The sequence below is a fragment of the Varanus komodoensis genome, unplaced genomic scaffold, assembly GCF_004798865.1.
Source record: "Varanus komodoensis strain SLA01 unplaced genomic scaffold, ASM479886v1 scaffold30, whole genome shotgun sequence".
Lineage (NCBI taxonomy): Eukaryota > Metazoa > Chordata > Lepidosauria > Squamata > Varanidae > Varanus > Varanus komodoensis.
In genome coordinates this window covers 476928-497683 of record NW_025335762.1, presented here as the reverse complement: position 1 = coordinate 497683, position 20756 = coordinate 476928, and the positions used below count along the sequence as shown (strand labels likewise).

General features: G+C 55.5%; 1 protein-coding gene across 1 annotated transcript; it reads right to left on the bottom strand.

The window, feature by feature from the left end:
- Positions 1–169: 169 nt before the first annotated feature.
- LOC123027077 (cytochrome c oxidase subunit 5B, mitochondrial) lies at positions 170–4302 on the bottom strand. The gene is made up of 4 exons (XM_044437458.1): positions 4120–4302; positions 2625–2695; positions 1946–2045; positions 170–397 (listed from the first exon to the last, which is right to left on the bottom strand). Exons 1-4 carry the CDS (start codon positions 4235–4237, stop codon positions 288–290), a joined length of 399 nt encoding a protein of 132 aa, XP_044293393.1. The 5' UTR covers positions 4238–4302; the 3' UTR covers positions 170–287.
- Positions 4303–20756: the final 16454 nt, after the last annotated feature.

Genomic DNA, 20756 nt, shown 5'->3' with positions numbered 1-20756 from the left:
CTTGTGTTCCATTTCCCCCCTCTGTGTGCGTACGTGAACTCAGGATTCCGGAGAAAATGAAGGGGAGACGGGAATGACGGCTGCCTCGCACTTGTCCATTTTTGCTGCGCACAGGGCAGGGCTGGCTTTAGTGGCAAGCCTGGAACGTGGCTGGTGCCCTCACTCACACTAGGAGTCAAAAGACTTTATTACAGAGTTGCAAGGAATGTGATACATCAAGACAAACAGCTGCTCAGCTTAGGCTTGGATCCCGGAAACCATACACAGGGAATGTGTTCAGAGCCAAATCACGGCACCTCGTGGGGAACAAGCTTGTAATGGGCCCCGCAAGAAGGGCAGCGATGCATTTCCCCCTTGTGCACCCAGAACCAGATGATGGAGCTGCTGTCTTCCTCACCTGCAGTGGGGGAGTGATACAGCAAGTTAGTGAACGGTGGCTATTGAAAGATGTTACATTTTTGTGGGTGGCAAGAGCCAGGAGCAACTGAAATGCGGCAATGAATCAACACAAGAGAATACATTACTGAACAACCTATTCTGGCCTGCCACTGCAGAGCTCAAGGAAAGCATGCCATGGGCCGTTGCAAGACGGTAGCTGCTCCTTGGAAAGAACATGATATGGGAGGAAACCAGCCTGGCCCCATTCACAGTTCTGAGCAGCAGCAGCAGCTACAGGCTCTTGCTTCCGTCCTCCCTTTCAGATGGAACACTAGGGCCAACTGTCAGCTGTCCTGAGATTGTAGAAGTGAAGGAAACAGCACTGACCCCATACATTGGACAAGGGACTAAGGACTGCTGGGGTCTATAGGTACAATGAGAATATTGTAAGTCACTCAAGAATCAGATATAGATACAGCAGTACCTGGGCTCACAAACTTAATCTGTTCCAGGACTCCGGTCGTGACCCAAATTGGTCATGAGCCAAGTTAAATTTCCCCATAAGGTTCAATGTAAATAAGGTTAATCCGTTCTGTAACCATTTTTTAAATCAGAAAAATGTGAAGCAAAGTGACAACAACAAAGATTGCAGCCATCCCCCACCCCCGAGTACAAGCGTGACCATCTCCCCGCCTCCCCAGCATGACCAAGATCGCGCCTGTCATCCCTGCAGGTGCCCGTCATTCCAGCGCGGTGGGGGGGTGGGGGAGAGACGGGTGTGATCACGGGTGCACTGGGGGAGGGAGAGATGGGCGCAAACGGTGCGCTGGGGGTGGGGAGATGGCCGCGATCGCAGTTCCGTTCGTGCAGGGAAGGCGTGCCTGATCAGGCGGCTCCTGCAGGAAAGACAGGCGGAATCTCGGCCATCTCCCCCGCGGCTCTGCTTTGCTGTTCCTGTCTTTCCTGCAGCAGCGCGCCTCTGATCACGCATGCCTTCCCTGCACGAACGGAACTGTAATCGCGGCCATCTCCCCCATTCAGGGTGGGGGGGAGATGGCTGCGATCTTGGTCGCCACCCAAAGCGGTGTTCATGACCCTAGTCAAAAATTTTCAGACATTTTTGTTCGTGACCCAAGGCGTTCGTGAGCCGAGGTACCACTGTATATGTAAATGCTCTGGACTTAACAGTCACTCAGCCGTAGAGGGTAAGAATCTGATCAAACAGCACCAATGAGCCAAGTATCTGATATTCTACAAGGCAAGCCTACAACTGGACTCTATCATTTGTAGAAACTGCACTGCAGGAAACACTGCATTTGAGACTGGGCGGAAAACTGTTGTGGCATTCTCAGAAGGATGGAGTCACACTGTTTTCATATTAAAGTCTTCACAGTGGTTTGTGTGTGCTATCCACCCATATCCATCAAACCCAGGATGCAGTTTATGCCAGCCAACTGTAGTTTCACACAGAAATACACAAGAACATGCGAGCAATTCCCTTTGAAATGATACAGGCAGCCAACAACATCGTGCCAAAGATTGTTCCTTTACATAAGGAAATACTTACAGATACACCCTACAATCCTCTTGTCTGTGACAGAAGGGACTAAGGTGGGGTCCTCCTTTGTCCCAGCATGCTTTTTGGGTGGGAACATGCTGTAGGGATCCTATAAGCAGCAAGAGAGAAGGATGTTGAAGATCACTGCTTGAGGAATCACAGGCATGTAACTCCAGGATGTTAGCAAGATGTTAAAAAATCGGTCCTTCTCCCTAGTCAGATTTTTGCAGCAAGTCAGCCAGCAGTTGTATGTCCCAAATCTTCCCCTCCCTACCCTGTGGGCCGTGTGTTTTTGGTACAATTCTGTCGCCATTAGGAGAACTTGCTTCTAGGCCAAGATTTAACTCAAGTGAAGCCATCAAATTGCCCATTTCTAATTCAAGTCAACAAATATCAATCCAGCCAGGAGTAGATGCAACCTTCATTTCCCCCTCCAAGGTTCCAGTCGTTGGCTGAACTCCACCCAAGTGAACGCCGTATTAGAAGGGAGAATTTTGGAGGGGCAGACCATAGCTGCTACCCCTTTAAACTCATTTTAGAGCTGAAGCTAGGTGGAGTGAGGCTGAGGAGAGGGAAGCTAGAAGAAATTACTGTTAAGGATTGTGGTGTACACTACATTCCTTAAAGTATTAAGGAGTATAGAAAGAGCTGTTCATGAGGAATACTTTCCTTGCTTGTTTTTACTCACCAGCCCCTTCTTCAAAGCCTCCATGACTTTCCTCTCCATTCCCGTAGCCTGTTCTTCATCAGTGGGGATACCTACAATGGATTGATTGATAGTTTTGAAGAGGGGATGTGAACGATCCTTCCCTCTACTCAGCATTTCTCTCAGAATTGTAAACAGTGAAGTGGAAAGAAATTACATGTATAATACCAGACATTTACTTTCTTCTGATTTCTCTGTTTCTAATTATCCCCTTCCCTCCTACTGTACCCTATAGGTACTATTTACATTACCGAAAATCTCAGGCCCACACAAGTTTCTGCCAGAATAACTACGCCCGTCTTTAAGGTGGCATAAGTCTTGTTTTGCTTCAACAGACGAACACAGCTACCTGCTGGAAAGTGCCTTGCATACAAAAGAACACTAGAATTCATCACTAGTCTAACATTTAACATCAGCACAACTGTAACAGTCTTGTCATTTTGGACAAAAAGTTATCAAATACAGGGAAATAACAAAACTGGCTTCTAACTTATCAATCTTAGTTTTTACATGGACTGTACACTCATAACAAAGGCAACAGACGTTTTTAGGGTACCCACGCCCCCATTTTAGAATAAACTCCTGTGTGGTCTGCCTGACCTTTTTGTTGCACATTTCTCGTCCTTTTTCAGGTCTTTGACAACATAGATGTTTTTTAACAGCTTTATTATAATAAATTTATTATATTTATTACTATCCTGCACTGAGCACAGAATCAGACTAGATAACTTCCAATTTGATAACCTGTCTTTAATACCTGAGCTCTGGGAAGGAAAGTTGGGATAAATGGTCCAACTAGCTAAGTCTTCAAGGGCTCAGCTCAGTTATGGGCTATGCTAAATAAAGACCATGCTGCACCAGATCAGTGGTCTATCTAGTTTAGCACTTAGTACACATGGTGGAAAACCAGATGCCCAAGGATCCCTTCAGAATGGGTGCAAGACCTCTGCCTGCCCAAGCTGCTCAGCAACTGGGGTATGCAAGCATGCCACCCCGGTAAAGGAGGAACAACATGGCAATTACTATTTGGTTCATTTCTATACTCCCCCATAGCCAAAGCTCTAGGATTTCCGGGTCAGGCCAAGAACATCCAGTTTCCTCTGTAAGAGCTGCAACAGCCAACTAGCCAGCTGTCCTTTCGAAATCCACTTGATAAGAGAGCAACGAGATACTTCTGACCACTCCTTGCTCTTGCAGGCTTCCCCAACCTGGTGCTTCCCAGATGCGCTGGAATGCAGCTCCCATTATCCCCAGCCATGCTCCCTGGGCCTGATATCCACTGTACTCCAACAGCGCTCCAGAACACTTGGCTGCGGACGGCTGTGCAGGCTTCCCCAGCACGGCGCTTCCGAGCCAGAACACCCATCCTCCCGCAGCAACAGCCACGGCGGCCGGGAGCTGGCGCCCGAGACGCCGGCGGGGGCCCAGGCAGCCCCGCCGGGGACGGCAGGCGGCGCCTCCACCGCTCCAGCCTCACCTCCATCCGCCATGCAGCGAGACGCCCCCGCCAGGCGCAGCGGACCGAGGCTGAGGCCGCCTCGACTCGCGCTGAGGCCTTGGAGGGCACTGCACACCCGCAGTAACCTTGACGCCATCGCCAGCCCGACGGAGCAGATCTGTGAGGGAGCGGCGGCTCCAGGGATCGCTTCCGCCTCTCTCGCAACGGAGCTTCCGATCACCTGACCCGGGCCGCTGGGAAAATGGCGGTGCGGCGACTTCCGGCATGCACGCAAACGTCGCCATTGGCTGCGCGATACGCCTTGGGCGTGGCTTAACATAGCACGCCCCCCGCAGGAGGCTGTTTGAGATGCAAGGGCGGGAGAGTGGCTCGGTGGGGATTGCTTTATGCAGGGTGCCGTCTTGGGAGTTCGGGGAAGCAAGGTCGCCCCGCTTTTCGCCCGGGCTGCTCCATTTCGGCCTGGGGCTACCCAGGAGTAAGCGCCATTGGAGGAGCTTAGAGTTTGCCTCTCAGTGAACGAGCTTGGGAGGGGGCTGCGTTTTGTGGGGTTGCTTGCAGAAATCTAAAATCCTCGTGTGAGGGGGAGGGGTATTACAGGGGCCGAGCCTGCTGGAGCCGGAGCTCAGACCGAAAAAACGGGCTGCAGCTCTCGGGAGTTGCTCGGAATCGTGCCCCCCCCTTTTTTGTCTGTCTAATCCTGCAATGGATTGTAACTTGGGCGGTGCTGGCTAGGGCAGGCTGTAGGAGACGAGTGCTTGTTCATGTCTAACTCGCTTCAGATGTCGTCCTGTATTGGAAGAAGGGAAGGTCCTTCCATGCAACGGGTGGGGTCACACTCATATGGAATGGGCAACATTAGTGACTCTGTCCCTGCAGCAATCTTAGAACGGGGATCTCTGCTCCAAGCTCCTGATAAAAGCATAGCTTTATATTTTGGCTTATATAGTATTATTTCACAACACTTAAAACTGCCAGGTTTAAAACTCTAGTCCTCTTTGAGGGGTCAGTTCTTACGTATTCACGGGCATGTTCCACTGAGCTTAATGGGCGCGACTTGGGAGTTGACACTGCCTGCCCTCCATACAGCAGAAGCCCCCCCTGCGCCCCCCCCATTTTCCCTTGTCCTCGTTCGACCAAGGACAGTCCCCGTTTTCCGACGAGGCTCGGCAGCGGCACGCGGCTCTCCTCCCCCTCCCCCCCGCCGAGGGAGCACGTGCCCCGCCCAGGGCAGCAGGAAGCCTGCGCGCGCCCGGCCGGGCATGGAACGCCGGGCAGCCTGGCCGAGGTTGAACCGACGGAGCCCGCGGGAGTTGGGCGGCCCGTTCCCGGAGAGGCTGCTGGGTAGCCGCGCCTGCGAGTGCCGCGCCGCCGCCGGCCTCTTGGCGGGGCAAGGCGAGAGGCTCCGCCGCGGCCACGCCCGCCAGCCTCGCAAGCCCGCCTTTCTCCTGACCCAGCAAACCGCGACACCGCTCGCATTCTGACGTTACGCGGGCCAAGCGACCTCGCTCGCGGGGCCCTTCCCAAGCCAGTTCCACGGGTTCGGCTTCAACGTCCGCCGCGCCGCTGGGGGTTTTTTGCCCTTTGTTAGCGCCTTCCCCTCTGTTCCCCTGTGGGCCAACAACTCCCATCAGCCCTAGCCAATGGTGAGGCGGGGGGGGGGGAGTTGAAGGTTATGTTGTAAGCCGTCCAGCGCTCCCATGGCTAGTGGGGCGGCATATAAATGGAACGAATAAATAAATAAGGCCAAGCCTCCCATTCCTGCGCTGGGATGAACCCAGTGCCGCCTGAAGCTCGCGGGTTCCGGCGGCCAGCCCGGCTCGGCAGGAGTTAGGATAACGTTACCTCGAGGAGGGCCTGCGACTCGGCCGTGTCGAGCACGTGCCTTTCGCACGTGAAACTCCGCTCGGTGCTGCCCCATTGTGACCGGAGGGGTAAAACGGGATGGCTTTTTTGTTGCCTCATTGCCTTTCTATCCCACCGTTTTTCTGCTCGTGAGGAACCCAGGGCAGGAGAGGTTAAAGCCAGGTGCATGGGGTGTCCAAGCAATTTACAAAATAATGACAATAATTATGCCAATAATTATGCTTGTTTCCCACCCTTCCTTAGTACAAATCCCTGCTTGGCCATAACGGTTAAAGAATTGCCCTGGGACAAAACTGGGACAAAAGCTAACAAAGAGTTCCACCCTGAACTCTTTGGATCTCAAAGCAATCTCTTGAATCACTCACTTTTGCTAAGTCTAAGTGGTAAAATGCACCCATAGGGCAAGGTTAGATGACAGACTTGAGAGACTCTGAAGATACATTCAGAGCATCACTTGAGAGATTGAAACACTGAGTAGTTTGTTTATTTAATATGTATTTATTACAAACATTTGTATCCCGTCCTTCCACAGAAGTGCTCAGGATGGGTTACATTACAATAAATTACAATAATTATTACAAAATTACAATAATACAATAATAAAACCACAATTATTAAAAACAAAATTGAACATTATAAACTAAAAAATAAGGGAAAATTAAAGTAGGAAATGTGACTGTGAAAACAGAAAACAAAATGTATAGTTGCAATGTATATATCTATGTGGGGGAGAATTTATTTTTTGCAATGGGAGAAATGCTCCTGCTATCTCCATTTTCTTCTTTCTAGGTCATTAGAAGCTTTCCAGTGGGCAACTTACATGCATCTGCAGAAAATAAGGTTGCTTTTGCCAGGGCCACAGACCTATGGTTAGAGAGAGTGTATACAAAGCAAAGAGACCAGCAGTTTTCTGCCATTTCCGGCCACCAGCAGCAAAGCGTCTGCTAGTCCTCATACCAGCTTGTGGGAGGCTTCAGAGATGCCCATGAAGAAGACCGGGAAACCGCGCTCCCTGGACTCTTCTGTGCCCAGCGACCAACCTGGGACTTCTAAGGCTGCATTAGAGCAAATGCAGCACCACCCAGCTCCCAGGGAAGCTGCCAAGGCCCCGTCAGTGCCCCCTCCCCCAAAGAAGATCACCTACAGCATGGAGCTCTTTAGCACCTGGAGGGACATTCGTTGGTATCAAGTCCCCTTGTCATCTTTAAGGAGACCCAAGGCAGTCTTGTTCAGCGCCAGCTTCCAGTCCAGCCTGCAGGAGTATCAGCGGCTGCGGAAGACCAAGAGGCTGAAGGTTGGCCGGCCCTTCTCCGTGCTGCCGTTCCACAGTTTCTCCTCAGCACTGGCTGGTTGCTGGCAAGAAAGATACCATAAGCAGGTGAGCCGTCTGTCTCTGGGTGGGGGCGAGGGAGGGAGCAAGTGGCCAGCGGCATGCTGCTTTCTCCCATAGTGTTCCTCCCTGGAAACCTCGGTTCTGGGGCTGCCAAGTAAATCATGCCACAAATTTCAGCATCACGCAGATTGCCAGAGCACCCTCTCCACTGTGCGCAGAGGAACTCCTGGCCTGATGCAGTGGCAAACGAGCGGCCCATGCAACAACCCTCCGCTTTAACCCATGTTAAATTTGTCTCAACAGCATGACCATCGCAGACTCTCAAAAGCTGGGGATGCTAAAAGGAGCAAACGCTTTCCATTCCTCAGAGAAGGTAATTGTCTAACACATCGCCCTGTGACACTGGAAATACAGAAGAAAGAAAACATTTCTGTATGGCTCTTCCTTTTCGTAGTAAATACAGTTTTATTATGTGCCAGGCTGTTTTAGGCAGGACCACAATTTCTCATCTGTGGAATGGATTGATCTGTCACACACAGTTAATACTGGGATAACGGTAATACGGGTTATAAAACACTCTGCCTGCTCAAGTTGCTATAGAAATGAGGCACAATGACCCCTTGAGATGCTAGCAGCTGAGAGTACGGTGTTATTTCAGGCATGGAAAATCATAGTTTTTTTGGGTTTGCTGTGGGGCAGGAGTCTGATTTGCTAAACTAAGGCTGTGGGGAAGAGAATGGGGAAGGGAAATGCCAAATACCTTGCTTCTGAATGTTCTTCAGATTGGCAAGAATCCAGCAGGGGGCACTGTTCCCTTTAAAATCTTACTGATTCCCAGTGGCTTTTCACTAAATTAAAACGTTTGAAGGAAGTTGTATTTTTTGCCTGTTGAAAGGATGGTTCTCCCAGAGATACTCCTGTCCTTAGAAACTCAGAGCGGAATGTCCTAAGAGCCATTCCGTGCAGGGGCCTGGTCTGGACATCAGAGTAACCCAGCCAAAACAAAAAAGCTACTTGGTTATTGTGCAGTATCATGGAAGAGCCTACAGAGCCATTGAAAGCAACGCCCCGCTCAGCGCAGTGCAGGTCCGATTGGTCCTGTTGGTAAGGACTGGGCCAGAGTTGGTCCAGTTCTGGTGGTGGTCCAGTTGTTCTCCAGTGTGCAACTTGAGGGTGCGGACTGGATATCTGCGACTGCCTTTCCTGGCCTCTGAACTGGGGGCAAGGGTTGAGCAGGAAGGTGAGGGGTGGATGCCTCTCTGTGGCAAGGTGCAGTTTTGCCTTGCCGACAGGAGGCAGCACTCAGGTCTTTGTTCAGAGGTTCTCCCTGGGCTGCCGGGTGGCGTGACGCCATTGCTGAGCTTTGTGCTTGAGTGTGTGGCAGCGTCTCGGCCCCAGGCATTTCTGGGTGAGAGGGCTTATTGAAGGCTATTTCGGTCAGTCTTCAGGGCTGGTTAAGGGACAGAGGTCCTCTTCAGAGCAGAAACCAGCTGAGGGAGGCTCGTTCTCTGGGGTCTCGTTTCTCCCCACCCGCCCTCTGCTGCATCTCTCTGCATTCCCTCAACCGGATGCACAGTTGTAATATTAAAGTTCACCGAGAGAATGCCTGTCTGGAAGTGTTGTGGAGTCACTGTGAGGCCAGGACCTCTTCTCGGTCTTCCCAGGGTGCAGGACGCAGAATAACGGGCTTGAGTTGCAGGAAGCCTGGTTCCAGCTCGAGATCAGGAAACATTTCCCGACGCTTACGGAGCAGTAGGGCAACAAAGCCCCTGAGTTAGGGAGGCGGTGGGCTCTCCCACACTGGGGGCAGTCAGGGTGCAGCTGGACGGCCAAAGGAGGGATGCTTGAACTTGGGGTCCTGCACTGAGCAGGGGGTTGGATCCATCGGCTCCCTGACTCCTTCCAGCTCTTCCATTGTGTGATTCAGGTCGGGCGAGAGGGCAGTGCCTTGGGCTGGGTGTGTCCGTGTCTCTTGTCTTGCAGAGTTTTGTCCCTGTGGCTCTCAGCATAGTTTGCTCGGCTCTCTGGAGGGCCTGGAGCTTTGCTACAGAAGGGAAACCTGAACTGTCCCCCCCTCCGGCTCCCGACGTGGCCTGCACACGCTCAGTCATACCTGCGCGGCCAGCAGCTGCTGGAACAAAGCCCGAGCGAGTGCAAGCGAGCCCAGATTCTGCCCACGGCGTCGCAAAGTGTCCCCGTGGAATTGCGTCAGGTGCATGGCGGGGGCAGTCACGGCCACTTTCCTCTGCTCCCCAGAGCCTCGGGCCTTCCTGCAGCAGATGCGCCGGAAGCTGCGGAGATGCAGGTCCTCTGCTCGTTCCTTGTGCAAGCGGTACATCTTCTGTGCACGCACTCCTGGGCAGACAGAAGAAGAGCGGCCTGGTGGCAGCGGCACCAGCAAGACACAGGAGCCAGTCAGCCCTGGCCGCTGGGAGCAGCATCAGGCTTTGGAGGCCCCCGCCCCGCCCCGCTTGCTTTCCTGTGGCTCTCCCCAGGACCGGGGAGAGCACAGCACTGGCAGGGCCAGCTCCCCCTTGGGGGGCGAGGAGGATATGTTCCCTCCAGACTGGACCCCACCACGGATCGAGTTCCTGTATGACAGCGGGCCGCCCCCGCTGAGCCCTGCCCCGGGCTCCCCGAGCGAGTCCCACGGCTCAGGGATGATGCCTGACATCACCGGCGAGTCCGCGGGGCTGCAGGCCGGGGCCCTTGCGGCCAGGGCCCCCTCCCCGGCCGAGGGTCCATTGCCCTTTCCCAGAGAGGCCGGCGTTGGGCGACCCGAGGAGCGTGACAGCGAGGACGCCCCGCGTCCAGGGTGCTCCAGGCCCTGCCTCGGCCGAGTGGCGGAGGGAGACCTGGGAGCAGTTGGGCCTGAGGGCTGGACGGATGCCAGCAGACCCGTAGGCCTGGAAGGCGGTGCCCCTCGGCCATTCCCCATTGCTCTGCTCACGGCCGCATCCACCACCTTCTCTGGGAGGAACCTCTGCCTGTCTTTTGACGAGTTTTCGGGGGACCTCGAGAGGCTGACCTGTGAATCCGCCATGGAGGAAGACCTGGGGCCAGACAGGTTGCCGGCGCCACTCGCTGCCGAGTTGCCAACGGCTTCCTCTCAGGCCTCCTCCAGCAACCTGTCAAGTGAGGCAGGGAGCCTGACCCCGGACTCAGAGATGGAGGAAGACCCGGATGACCGCGGCCTGGTGCCCCTCGAAGTTCTCCTTCAGGCGGGCGGCGCAAAGCTGAGTTCCTCAGAACTGGGCTCCGTGGCTGGCACGGTGGGTGCTCGGAGCATAATTCCCCGTACCTGGCATGGCCCCCCCTTTGCATCCTCCTTGGTGCCGCTGTCCATCTTTCTTGTGCTCACCTGGCCCGGGGCAAATGGCAGCGGGCTCTTGTGAGGCTGCCAGTGATGGTTAAGGGCAGCCGACCTGGCGCCTCATCCATGGCTCACCAGGGGAATCTTGTGCATCCGGTGCACCGGGGGTAATAAAACGGCAGTCCCGGTGGGCGGTTTGCAGAGCCCCGTTACTGGGAGCGTATGCGTGTGGGCTGGGCTGGCAGGAGTCTGGACGGCCTGCTGGGGTCCTGACCGGCTGCCCAGATCGTCCGGCGTTCACACCAGCCCCAACGGAGGGCTGCTCTTTGCATTGTGCAGCCTGCCCTGTGTGGACCTTCTGTTGAAGTTGTGCATTTTTCCTCCCTTCGTGTCCAGGTCTGTTCTTCGGAGCTGGACTGTCCCATCAGCAGCCTGAACAAGCTCCTTGAGGAGCAAAGGTGCGACCTGGGTCAGGCTGCAGCATCACTGGTGCAGCACTGCAGAGGTGACCCCCTGCGACCCGCAGGCGAGCAAGCTGCTCACTGGGGTCTGCGTGGGGCCTGGGGCTCTGAGGGTGGGGCTGCCTCTCAGAGCCCAGAAAGGACTGGCGGGGGGGGGGCGCACTGGGAAGGTGGGCTCCGGAGAGCCATAAAGGAAGGGGAGTCGTTGCACAGCAGTGGAGGCCACATGCGGGCTCTGCTTACCTCCCCCCAGAGCCCTTTGGGCTGCTGCTGCCACCCCCTCCACTGCCATGAAATGTGGTTGCACCAAAAAGGTCTGGGCACATTCAAGGGGGGGGGGGTTGCTACTGAAAGTTGGCAGCAAGAAGGGACCCTTTTCCTCTGACACCACTGAATGTCGTGACGAATCTTCTGACCTTAGAAAAGGGGAAACGGCTTCCCTGCTGCTTCCACACTGGGAAATTCAGCTGGGGCGGGGGTGGGGGTGGCTGCAGAGGGTTTGGGGCAGAACTAGCCCCGAAAGCTGCCCATTCCCGCCGCAGAGCTTCCCTCTTGCTGGGCATTCCTAAGGAAATCTAGGCTTGCAGGCAGAGGTTACGGGGCCGGAGTCCTCCCCACCCTAGCCCCAAAGAAGGCCTCCCCTTGCATCAGCCGGACCTCCCCTGGGAGCTTACCCAGATTCAGCCTGGCTGCCGTCCAGAGCAATTCCCCCGGGGTGGAGGGAGCAGAGGCAGCCTTGGTGAGGAGGGCCTGGGGCCGAGGGACCGGAACACTGTCTGGGCTCCTTGGAAAAGGTGGGACAGGAAGGTAAAAATGAAGCCCGCCTCTTTATCGGGGCACAGACCTACCCCCCCTCCCACCTACGATCCCTCAGATCCAGGCACATGTTTCATGCCATGGTTGTGACCTTCTTCCCTTTAGAGAGCAAGTGCGGGAGCATGAACAGCTGGGCGGAAGCCTCGGGGGGACGCTGCTGCCCTCCAGCTCCTCGGAGGAAGAGGGAGAACACGAGCCTGTCTTACTCGAAGCTCACAGGTAAGGGAACACGGCTGCACCTGGGCAGGAGGGACCTCTTGGGCTGCCAGCGGGAAGGTTCAGCACCTGGACAGGTGCCTACTGGAGTTTCCGGCTCGGCGGTTCCGGTGTGGGCAGCCCCTCCGTCTTACCTGTCTGGCAAAGGAGAGGGCAGATAGCGGAAGCTGCCAGCTGCTGAGAAGAGGTACACATCCCGCTTCCTGGTCTTGCTGCCACGAATGCCTGCAGTTGCACCAGCCTTCCGCAACCAGCCCCTGCCTGGTCAAGGGTATGTCTGACGGTCTGCAGAACACCTTGGGGCAGCCTGGGGCGGCCTTCCCCAAGCACCTGTGCCTGCACCTCCTGGAATTACCCTGACCGGCAGCATCTGCAGTGGGATTCTGGAGTCCAGTGTGTCTTGAGGGCACCTAGGTGAAAGATTTGCAGGTTTGAAAGCTCTTCTGGGAATGAAGCCCCCCACACATATTAAAAGCAAACAAGTCAACCAACAATCCAGCCCAGCACAGCAGACTGGAGAATATTTTGCTGTATGTTGCGAACATCGGGCTGCTTTGAGTGGTGGATTGAAAATCAACCTCTAGAGTCTACACCAAGAGGTACTGAGATTCAGGATTGGGTGATGGCTGGGCCAAGCATCCCCTGTTCAGCCACCCCTACGGCATGCAGGGATATGATGGGACAAATACGGCTGCTTTGCGTTGCTGGTCCCACTAGTCCTGGGTGGTCTGCTGAGGGTGGTTGTGGCGTCGTCTTCTGCCATGCTACCCGCTGTGATTCTTTTAGCCAATGGCTAATTGAACCTGAGGCCTTGTGCCCCTGACTTCTGAGCCAGCCCTTAAATAGCAACCAGCCCCCGGCCATCTGGCCATCAAAGGAGCAGAAGAAGGGCACTGCGTCCGTCTCGCGCATCTTCCTGTTCGTACAGGGGCCAACCAGAAGCCCAGCAGCCTGAGCTGCACCTGGATCAAATTCCCGGATGGCTGGCTTGAAAAGGAGTATTGCTGCTAATTCCAGAGGTCAAACATAAAGCTAGCCCTTGTGACTAGCAGCCACTGGAAGCCTTGCCCTCCGTGGAAGGATGGCCTCTGCTGGAGGCTGAAACTGATTTTGCCGTGCATTGGGACACTGGCTTTTTAGCGCCTTGGGATGCCTGGGGCCTCAGCATGCAGAAGGTTCATGGGGCATCCCCTTTTGCTTTGTGCTGTGCAGTGGCACAAACAGAAGAGAAGGGAAGAGAAGAGAAGGGAAGAGAAGTCGCCCCACCAGAGATTTCCCTCCTGTCTTTCCTGTGATAGCAGAAAAGAGCTGGGGAAAATGCAGGAAGCAGGGATCGGTGCCCTTTCTTGGCCTGCTTTCTGCAAGTGCCTTGTGCTGCCCTCTGGCTTCGACCCTCGGCCCCCTTTGCCAGACGGCCCGTCTGATCGGGCGATCGCACAAAGGCTGTCGCGAGGTGGCATGGCAGCGGCTTCCTGCCCACCCTTGACTTTGCCGCGGTCCAATCCCGCGCCCACTTCTAGTGAGCAAATGGCTCCGTGTCGGCAGTCGCCCATCATCCCAGCAGGGCAGCAGGCAATTATCCGTGGGCCTGGCGGAAGCGCTATTGGCACGCTGGGCTGCCATGAAAGGGAAGGGGGCGGGGGAGGGAGGAACCGGTGCTCTGGAGATCAAAAGCAGCTAACCCCGTGTGGTGGGGGAGGGTGCATTCAGCGCCTGCAGAATCTGGCGCAGGCTCCACACTTTGCAGCGCTGTGGTCTGGGACGGCCCAGAGACTTCGGAGCAGAGGGCAATGCCTCGTTCCTGTCCGGCCGGTTGCCCCCAGCCTGGCACTGGCTTCCCCATGGGGCAGCTGCAGGCGGCGAGGCTGGCTCACCCCCCTGCCACGGGGGAGCGTCACTGCAGCTGGCCACAGGGGCCGAGTGTGGCTGCCGCTGCTTTCCACTGGGCTCCCACTGGTGTTCCCAGCCAGCTGCCGCTGGGAAGGGGCACCGGCGGCTTCCCCACAGCTGAGCCACAGCATGCTGAAGCCTTGCGTCGGGTCTCGGCAGCGGCCGTCTCTGGGATCCTGCCGGGGGTTGCTGGGAGGAGGAAGGCTGGGGGGATTTTACCCAACGGTCCCTACCTGTCCATTAATACCAAGGCAGGAGGCCCTTCGGAAGGAGCCGTCTCCCCGGGAGGCAAGGGGGATGGTGGCGGGACAAAGGTCCTTCTTGGTGGTTGCACCCCGTCTCTGGAAGAGGCTCCCCAGAAAGGTGTGCCTGGCACCATCATCATTACCATTCGGGTGCCGGGCAAGGGCGTATCCTTTTCCTGGCTATTTTAGTATCAAGTCTTGATTTAAACTAGACTCTATACCTGTCTTAAAATTTGAATTAAGCTAAAATTCTATTTAATTTCAAGGGTTTCTTTTAACCCAGTTCATAACTCCTGGGCCTGAACCCCTTGCATTCCTGAGAAATGTACAAGGTTTGGTGTCCTCTGGGTCTTGAGCCGCAAAGTTCCAAATTCAGGCCTTTTGATGCATTTTTCTTGTAGAGCTGGGATGCAGGGAAGAGTTCTTGGGAATGGGGCTTAGAGCTTGCTAAGATACAGCTGGGTAGATGTCCAAGCCTGGGTCTGTGGCCTATCTGCAATTCCTTTGCGGGTAAGGAAAGCAAAGTGGGTATTCCAGGAAGGAAGCGTATTTCCCCCTCTCAGATTTATACCAAGTGAAAGTCATAAACATTGTGGCCATTTTCCCTTTCGTTGAGCGTCTTCAGAAAGGCTGCCTTCTCTTCCAGATTGATCCTGAAGCAGTTCTCCATCCGCTGGGGCACCTTCCCGGTTGTGCACCCCGGCGAAAGCATTTTCCGGTCCTCGCCCTGCCTGGGGTCTGTTGTGACCCTCGATGTTTCTGGGCTGAAGCCACAAAATCCACTGGAAAGCCTCTTCTTCAGGTGAGCTGCTTCTGTTAACTTATTAAGAAAACTCCTCAGTGAAACCTGGGTAGGGGTGCACGAGAAACTTGCCTCGAGTCAGACTTTACCCAGTTCGGAAATCTCGAACCCAAATGCAGTCTGCAGTCAGTGCCCTTTCATTTCCGGCCTTTTAGTGCAGTACAGCGAACAAGCCACACTTTTGGGAAATGTGTGCAGACACATGCAGAGGTGGGCTGTAATCCTTTGCAGAAAATATGTACATTTAAAAAATGCCCCCTGCTGATCAGTACACTTGGGAAAATACAAATTCGTGTTCTCAAGAACATGGACACGAGTTGGAGCAACCTTTGATGCAGAATCTGGGCACTTTCACAGTTTGGGATTTGTGGTGTGTGTCCCCCACCCCCGTGTCTTCTGGCCCAAAGGTGCAACAGACCAGGTGTCCGTGGTCTGTGCCTTGGCTGAATCACTTCGCACTGCAGGTGGGACTTGTGTGATTGCAGGCGCCTCCGTACAGGTGAGATTCCTGGTTGAACAAAAATAATTACTGGTCGGGAAGGAGGCTTCCTCGGCAGGCTGCTTTCCCTGCTGGACGAAGCGTCTTTCATTGTGCTCAGCCTGAACTGGAACGGACCAGAGAGAGGTGGACCTGTGCAACTTCATGCTGCATCTCAGGCCGATCACTCAAGAACAGCACTGCTTCTGTAGCGTAACTTTTGCAAAATCCAGGATCTTATTTTCTGGGGAAAGGCATGTGGCAGCTCCATGCATCAGCTTGGGGTGGGAGGCTCTCAGATGGATGCAGCATCTGGACCAAGCACAGGAGGCAGCCTCTTGGACCGGAGCTGGAGGTCTCCCTGGTTGAAACTTCCACCCACTAGACCACGCCACCTCCCGTTAATCCTGTGTCGCCAGGCCCTTCATGCTTCGAAGCCTCTGTGGGGCCAGAGGAAGCCCCCTTGTTGCCCCCTTCCATCTGCCAGCCCCTCGCTGAGCGTCCCGCTTGCCCCGGCGAGCGATGTGACCGGTGCGGACAGAGCCGGATTTCTCGCTTCGGTGGCGCCTTCCCCACCACTGGAAATGGGGGACCTGCAGGCACTGTGCTAATTGGCGTAACGGTGGCTGGCGCGTGCTGGCGTGGCCGTTGCCTCCGTTTCCCTGTGGGCATATTATTTAATAATGGGAATGAATAATTAAGCACACTTTGCTTTGCTGGAGCGACGTTGAGGTGTGGATCGCAATGAACATTACAAATGCTAATTAATTTAGCCTCAGCAGCACTTGGAAGCAGCAGCGACTGGGGTGGAAGCGTATGTGGGCACGGGAGGTCTGGCAGCCACGTGCAGCCTCCCTTTTTGGTGAGGGGGCGCTTTTTTCCTCCATGGAGAGGCCAGGTCACTCTAGCTCCATTCTCCAACTGGGCTCTCGAACTTCCAGGGCCTCCTGAACACTGCCTTGCTGCCCAGATCGAAGGTGCAGGGGGCATTCGGTCTCTAACCGCCCTTCCAGATGCCAAACCCAAAACATTCTAAGAACTTGCAGCGGGTCTGGTCTTGGGAGGAAGGGCTCGAACCTAAACCAGGCCGGCTCTTTGGCGTCTTCGCCCCGTCCACTGTGGTGCTCCTTTTCGAGTGTGTTTGGGAATACATGCCGGCGCACGGTGCAACCTTGTGAATATTCCAGCAGGCCGGCAAAAGTAGGTTACCTGTCATGCGCGGCATCCCTGTGATAAATGGCGGTGGCGTGCCGAGCCCCACAGGAGTGTGGCACAGCCTTCCCCGGAATACTAATGAGCCGGCTGCTTTGCGCGGCTCCAACCAAGTGGGGCAGGAGGAGAGAGGGAAACCGCTGGGCCACAGCAACTCCTGACAGTAATTAGCCCGTCTTGGCTCTGCTAATTGGAGGAGATGCAAAGCATTGTCGGAAGCAGAACCACAGAGATGTCAGACAAGGGGAGGGCTGTGTTTTCAGCCGCTGAGAGGAGGACCCGGACAGTGAGGAATGTGCGTGTGGAATGGGGCGCATCCAACAGGTGCTGGCAGAGCTTCTGTCTGCCGCAACGGGCAGGAAATGCCGGCTGCCGATCTCCGGAGGGGACCGGGGTATCTTGCAGAAGCACTCAGCTCTCCTGCCTCTCCAGCCCAACATTCGACCTGCCACACCAGCGTCTTCAAGTGGCGCGTGAGCTGGGAGACCCCTGGTTCCAGTTGAGCTTTTGTCTGTCACAGACTCACTTGGGGGGGGGCTCAGGCATCCCTCCCTCCCTCCCTCTGGGCGGGCTGGCATGGTCATGAAAGAAAAGCAGCAGCGTAACTTTCCCTGCTCCCATGCGTGCTGGAGGTACAGCCCCGTGCTTCCTCGATTACCCCACAGTGGGCACAGGCTGCTGCTTCATGCAGACCTGGCCCGGGCTTCCGCACCACCCCACGGCTCGTGGCTTGTCCCAGGGTTCTGGGGCGATGTGGGCGCCAGTCTCCCTGCCCACCCCCACAAAGCCAGTGGGGTGAGAAAGAGAAGCTGCTGCGGTTTCTTCCTCGATTGTGCGAGCCCAGTCAGTCTCTCTCTCGTTCTGCTTAGCCACACGTGCCTGAAAGCAGGGGTAAGAGGTCCTGCTGCCCTACCCGCCAGCTGGGGTTGGGACACCATTTTTGGAGGTTACCTGATGTTGATTTGCACAGAAGCATCCGGGATGGGTTTCCAAAAAAGGTGGGGACAGGCCTCCACCTCAAGCAGGGTAGCAGTAGGCCCATGAGAGACGAGGCAAATGGAGGGGTCCGAGAGGGAGAAATGCGAGCAGGGATGAAGAAAGGATAGGCTCTGATTTTCATTTTAAGTAGTTGGGCGTATTTGGAGAAGGCAGGGAAGCGGCGTTGTTCCAAAAGACTTTCCAGAATGGGAGAAGTGCTGTCGGGCAGCCTGACTTCAGCTCCCTGCTTTCCTGCACTGCTCCCCGGGCGACTTTGGGCCAGGTGCCATTAATCTGATTCGTGGCTTTACTGTGGGGATTAAATGGGGAACTGACTGACTGCATGAATAAAAAGTGCCGTATAAATGCAGCACATTGTTAAATCTTTGAGCCAAGCAGCTTGCATTTCGTGTCAGGCCACAAGCCACAGCTAACACCCCGCGTTAGGATTGAAAACCCGAGATCTCCCTGTGCTCCCCCCCCCCCACCTCAGGGCTTGCACAAACGACCCATTCCTAGAAATACAGAGCTGAGCTTGTGGTGCCTTTATTTCTGTCACCAGCTGCCTGTCGGGTTGTGGGTCAATCAGTCGGTTGTAACTCATGCATTTATTTGTGTGTGGATCTCTCTTAGTCATCTGTCCTGAAGGCATCCATCTTAAGGTTATTCTTTCCAAAAGTCGCTGCTGTTATGTGTCATCAAGCTGTCTCTGACTTACGGTGACCCCATGAATGAAAGCTCTCCGAAATTGTCCTGCCCATGATGGCCCCGCTCAGGCCTGGTGTGCTCACAGCCGCGGCTTCCTTTGTGGTGTCAATCCAGCTCATTGTTGGCTTTCCTTTCTTCCTCTGCCTTCGACTTCCCCTTGCTTGGTGAGTCGCGCCTCCTCATGATCTGCCCAAAATAGGACAGCCTCAGTTTTGTCCTTTATGCTTCTAGGGAAAGCCTGGCTTGATTTGATGCAGGGCCCCCTTGTTCTGTATTTCAGCCCCCAGGCTGTTTGCAAAGCTCTCCTCCAGCAGCCCGTTTGAACGTGTCTGTTTTCCTCCTGCCAGCTTTCTTTGCTGTCCAGCTTTCCATAGTGATCGGAAATGCAACACTATGGATGATCTCGGCCTTGGTCTCCAGTGAAATGTCCTTCCCCTTGGCGCTCCTTTCCCGTTTCTCCATTGCTAATCTTCCAGGTCTGGTCTTCTTTGAATTTCTTGGCTGCCACCAATTGATGACTGAGCCAAAGTATCCTTTCAAGAGCAGGATGACAAATCGCGCAGAGCAGACGTGTCCACCCACCTGAGGAGCCAAGGCTGTGGGAACAGCTGTCGGTGGAGCAAAGGGACCCCAGGAAACAGTCCCCTCTAAAGCGATCGCAAGAGATGCCCTGTGGGGGGCATGTGGAAAGGAGAAAATACTTGTGGGCTGCAGAGTGACTTGTCCCTGTTGCTGGCCAGGAAGGTCCGTTACCTGTCATCAACCTGTCGATTGATTTTGATCCTCCCTTTCTGCCCCGCCCCCCCAGTAATAGAATCAAAGGCAGCTAACAATAAAACCCAGATCAGGATAAAAAAATCTTAATTAAAGCGTGGTGCGGAAACTAGCGAATAACACAACAGTGGCACAAAGGTGGCCTCCCTTTCCTCCGAGTTTTCCAAGGGTAACAGACTCGCAGGAGCTTTTTGGGGACCCAGGGCTGGTGCTTCATGGGCCTCTGGGCTGGGGAGCTCCAGCCGAGGCTTTTGCCATGCCGTGGGCTTTTTCATTGCCACCACCGCAGAAAATCCTTTAGGAGAAAAGACCAGATCCTCCTAACTGGCAGTGCGGGAGCCCTTGGTTTGAGCAAAGGCCGGCCCAGAAGCCCTTCGGTAGCACCCCGGTGAAACAAGTCCGATTCAGCTCACCTGCCTGTCGTAGCCCCAGTGGCTTGGCCCCTCTCAGGGCAGCTGCCCTCCGAGCCAGGAGAGGGGACTTCTCTCCGGGCAGGGCAGGCTGCACCAGAACCAGGGCCCCCCCCACTTGCTGGCAGCCGGCTTCCAGAGGCGCTCTCCTTCCTGGTTCCATGACATGGCTTCGGGCTCCATCTTGAGGGCAGGCAACATCTGAGCCCCCCCATTTGTGTCTCCCCCGATGTCTGCGTGCTCGCCCCGGTGCTCCGCAGATGCACTGGGCCACTTCTGGCCCATGGCCGTCTTGTGGGAGGCTCTTTGGCAGATCCCCCGGCCGTCTGCCCGGCAGGCGGAGGGCCCTGCATGCAAAGTGGCCGGCCCTCCCGGGCAAGAGGGTTCGGCTCCGGTGCCCTCTCCATCCGGCACCTCTGCCGTGGCGCTTGCAGGCACAGCCCCCCTGCACCACTTTCCCTCTGGAAGGGATTCTCTGTGGTTGGAAATGGGGCGGAAGGAGGGCTGGGAGGACGCAACAGGGCCGCGGGGGGAGCCTCGGCGGCTGGGCAGCCCTGTGGGAATCCATGAGCCAGAAAGGGCTCCCTGGAGCACCTGCTCTTTGAGCCCTCTCAGCCCTGCTCTTCCCTCTCCTGTCTCGGGTACCTGCTTTAAGCTCCGCTTGGCCCTGGATGCCTGCCGGTCTTGACCTGGCTGACCCAAGAGCTGCACCAAGTCTCGGCGGGCTTCCCCGACTCCTGGCGCAGCCTCAGTGCAAGAGATGCCCTCCGCCATTTGCCTTGCTTCAGGGGGCCATGGAGAGGCCGGCCCGAGGTCAGGCAGCCCTTTCTGGTTTCCCCATGGGCTGGAACGGCCTACCCTGCGATGGGATGCAGGCTGTTGCTGGCATGCTGGAGAAGGTCGCGTGGTCCACCGAGAAAGCGCCCGTCAGGCGGGAGGCCGTGCGCCAGGGTGCCCCGTCTGGCCTGCCAGCTCCATCTCCCTCGGGCCTTTGCAGGCAGGGCTGCAGCTGGGCAACCCTGGAACAACGAGCCCCTCACGCACAGAATGTGCCGGCCACGACTCGGGACGCCAATAGACGTGCTATTCAAGAGCATGTGAGCCTTCTTGAAAATGCTCCCCTACACCCACTTCCGATACAGATGCAACATTTTCA

Excerpts from the sequence above, each read along its gene's own strand:
- LOC123027077 (XM_044437458.1), bottom strand. The coding sequence starts at position 4,237 with ATGGCGTCAAGGTTACTGCGGGTGTGCAGTGCCCTCCAAGGCCTCAGC. Across the intron at positions 2,046-2,624 it reads AGGCTTTGAAGAAGGGGCTG|GATCCCTACAGCATGTTCCC; the intron begins GTGAGTAAAAAC and ends TGCTGCTTATAG. Across the intron at positions 398-1,945 it reads GAGGATTGTAGGGTGTATCT|GTGAGGAAGACAGCAGCTCC; the intron begins GTAAGTATTTCC and ends CCCCCACTGCAG.